At 52.8% G+C, this 2,066-nt stretch overlaps 1 protein-coding gene across 1 annotated transcript in view; it reads left to right on the top strand.

Annotated features, from left to right (window-relative positions):
- Positions 1 to 658: 658 nt before the first annotated feature.
- The window catches only part of LOC109937927, a 7,336-nt gene continuing 5,928 nt past the window's right edge, over positions 659 to 2,066 (top strand). The window contains exon 1 of the mRNA XM_020536428.2: positions 659 to 1,046. Within this exon, the coding sequence (XP_020392017.2) occupies positions 765 to 1,046 (282 nt within the window). The 5' untranslated portion in view covers positions 659 to 764. The remainder of the gene's footprint in view (positions 1,047 to 2,066) is intronic.

Consider the following 2,066-nt stretch of genomic DNA (forward strand, 5'->3'; position numbering starts at 1 on the left):
AATCTCGATACCTTCAATCTCTCTACACGACTCAAGACTCTGGTGAGAACTTGGTTAATACTGACATGTTTTCGTGAGATCCTGGGGAGTTACCGGGGCGAGTCACGCCTATCAGTAAATTCAGGAAATTATTACAAAGGGCTGTTCTGGCAGGGTTTTGAGTCACTGAGGCGGCGCCTTGGCTTTCAGCTGAACTTTGTGAAGGTGGATGTGTACAGCACAGGGACACGGTTGGGTTCGATGTCGCCACTAAATCTGGTTCCCAGAGCCCTTGCAATGGAGGACCTTTGAGAGAGAGAGCAGGATCTGCCTGACAGTGCCGATATTCCTGTTCCTCTGTGTCTAGGTGTGTGTGAGTCTCTGAATCTGTGTCTGAGTGTGTCTTTGTGTCTGTGTGTCTGAGTGTGTGTGTGTGTTTGTGTCTGTGTCTGAGTGTGTGTGTGTTTGTCTCTGAGTGTGTGTCTGAGTGTGTCTGTGTCTGTGTGTGTTTGTGTCTGTGTGTGTCTGTGTGTGTGTTTGTGTCTGTGTGTCGGAGTGTGTGTGTGTTTGTGTCTGTGTGTCTGAGTGTGAGAGTGTGTCTTTGTGTCTGTGTCTGAGTGTGTGTGTTTGTGTCAGTGTGTCTGAGTGTGTCTGTGCGTCTGAGTGTGTGTGTGTGTGTTCGTGTCTGTGTGTGTTTGTGTCAGTGTGTCTGAGTATCTCTGGATTTGTGTGTGAGTGTACTTGTGTCTGAGTGTGTTTGTGTGTATCTGTATCTGTCTGTGTCGATGCCCGCAGCGGGTGAACTGGCAGACACACAGACGCCAGCTTCCCCAGTAGCCGCTCTCTCAGGCCGGCTGCCAGAGAGAAGCTCCCCCAACATGGACTTGCTGCTGATCAAACTGAAGGATTTCTCCAGCAAACCTGGCAGGTTCCCGGGCGGGGGAGGCAGGAGCAGCCCGCCCGCCCTCTGGAAACGGCAGAGCTGCTCTGGTCCCGAATGGGAGCCGCAGGCCCAGGGCCAGACGATGGATATGGAGAAGGCTCTGGAGTGGCTGAAATCCGAACTGGTGAGAGAAAAAAGGTTTTTTTTTAAAACAGGGATAGAGAGTCGTCCAGGTCAATTGGTGCAGGATCGGGGATTGCAACGGGAGAGGGGCTGACAGAAACTGGGAACAAACTATTCCGCTCTTTCCCAGGATCACTCCCGGGATATACCAGGTCGGAGGCCAGGGAGAAGAGATGAGGATGGAATGAGGCGATAGTAACGCGCAGATAGAAAGTGTTGAAGGGAGTGGGGATTATTAGGGTAAAACCGATTTAAAGATGAAAGATGTTTTCGGGATTGACAAGGAGCAAGTGAATCAGTGATGGGATCAAGCCTGTGTTATCTGGGACAAAAAAAAACTAGGGAATATTTAAAGTACAGACATTGGAGGTCAGAGATTGGGATCAAGAGAAAGGGATAGTCGGGTTGTAATTCTGGAATTGAGATTTGCAGTTACAAAGATCGAGATTAATCAGGTAGGGATTTATGGAGACAACTCTGGAACACTGAGAAGGAGAAAAGGTGGGATAGTCTGGGACAGCGAGTGGGGAGAGAGGGTGGTGTTCTGGGACAGCGAGTGCGGAGAGAGGGTGGTGGTCTGGGACAGTGAGTGGGGAGAGAGGGTGGTGGTCTGGGACAGCGAGTGGGGAGACAGGGTGGTGGTCTGGGACAGTGAGTGGGGAGAGAGGGTGGTGGTCTGGGACAGCGAGTGGGGAGACAGGGTGGTGGTCTGGGACAGCGAGTGGGGAGAGAGGTGGTAGTCTGGGACAGCGAGTGGGGAGAGAGGGGATAGTCTGGGACAGCGAGTGGGGAGAGAGGGTGGTAGTCTGGAACAGAGAGTGGGGAGAGAGGGTGGTAGTTTGGAACAGCGAGTGGGGAGAGAGGTGGTAGTCTGGGACAGCGAGTGGGGAGAGAGGGGATAGTCTGGGACAGCGAGTGGGGAGAGAGGGTGGTAGTCTGGAACAGAGAGTGGGGAGAGAGGGTGGTAGTTTGGAACAGCGAGTGGGGAGAGAGGTGGTAGTCTGGGACAGCGAGTGGGGAG

This window comes from Rhincodon typus, chromosome 19 (assembly GCF_021869965.1).
Source record: "Rhincodon typus isolate 14 chromosome 19, sRhiTyp1.1, whole genome shotgun sequence".
NCBI lineage: Eukaryota > Metazoa > Chordata > Chondrichthyes > Orectolobiformes > Rhincodontidae > Rhincodon > Rhincodon typus.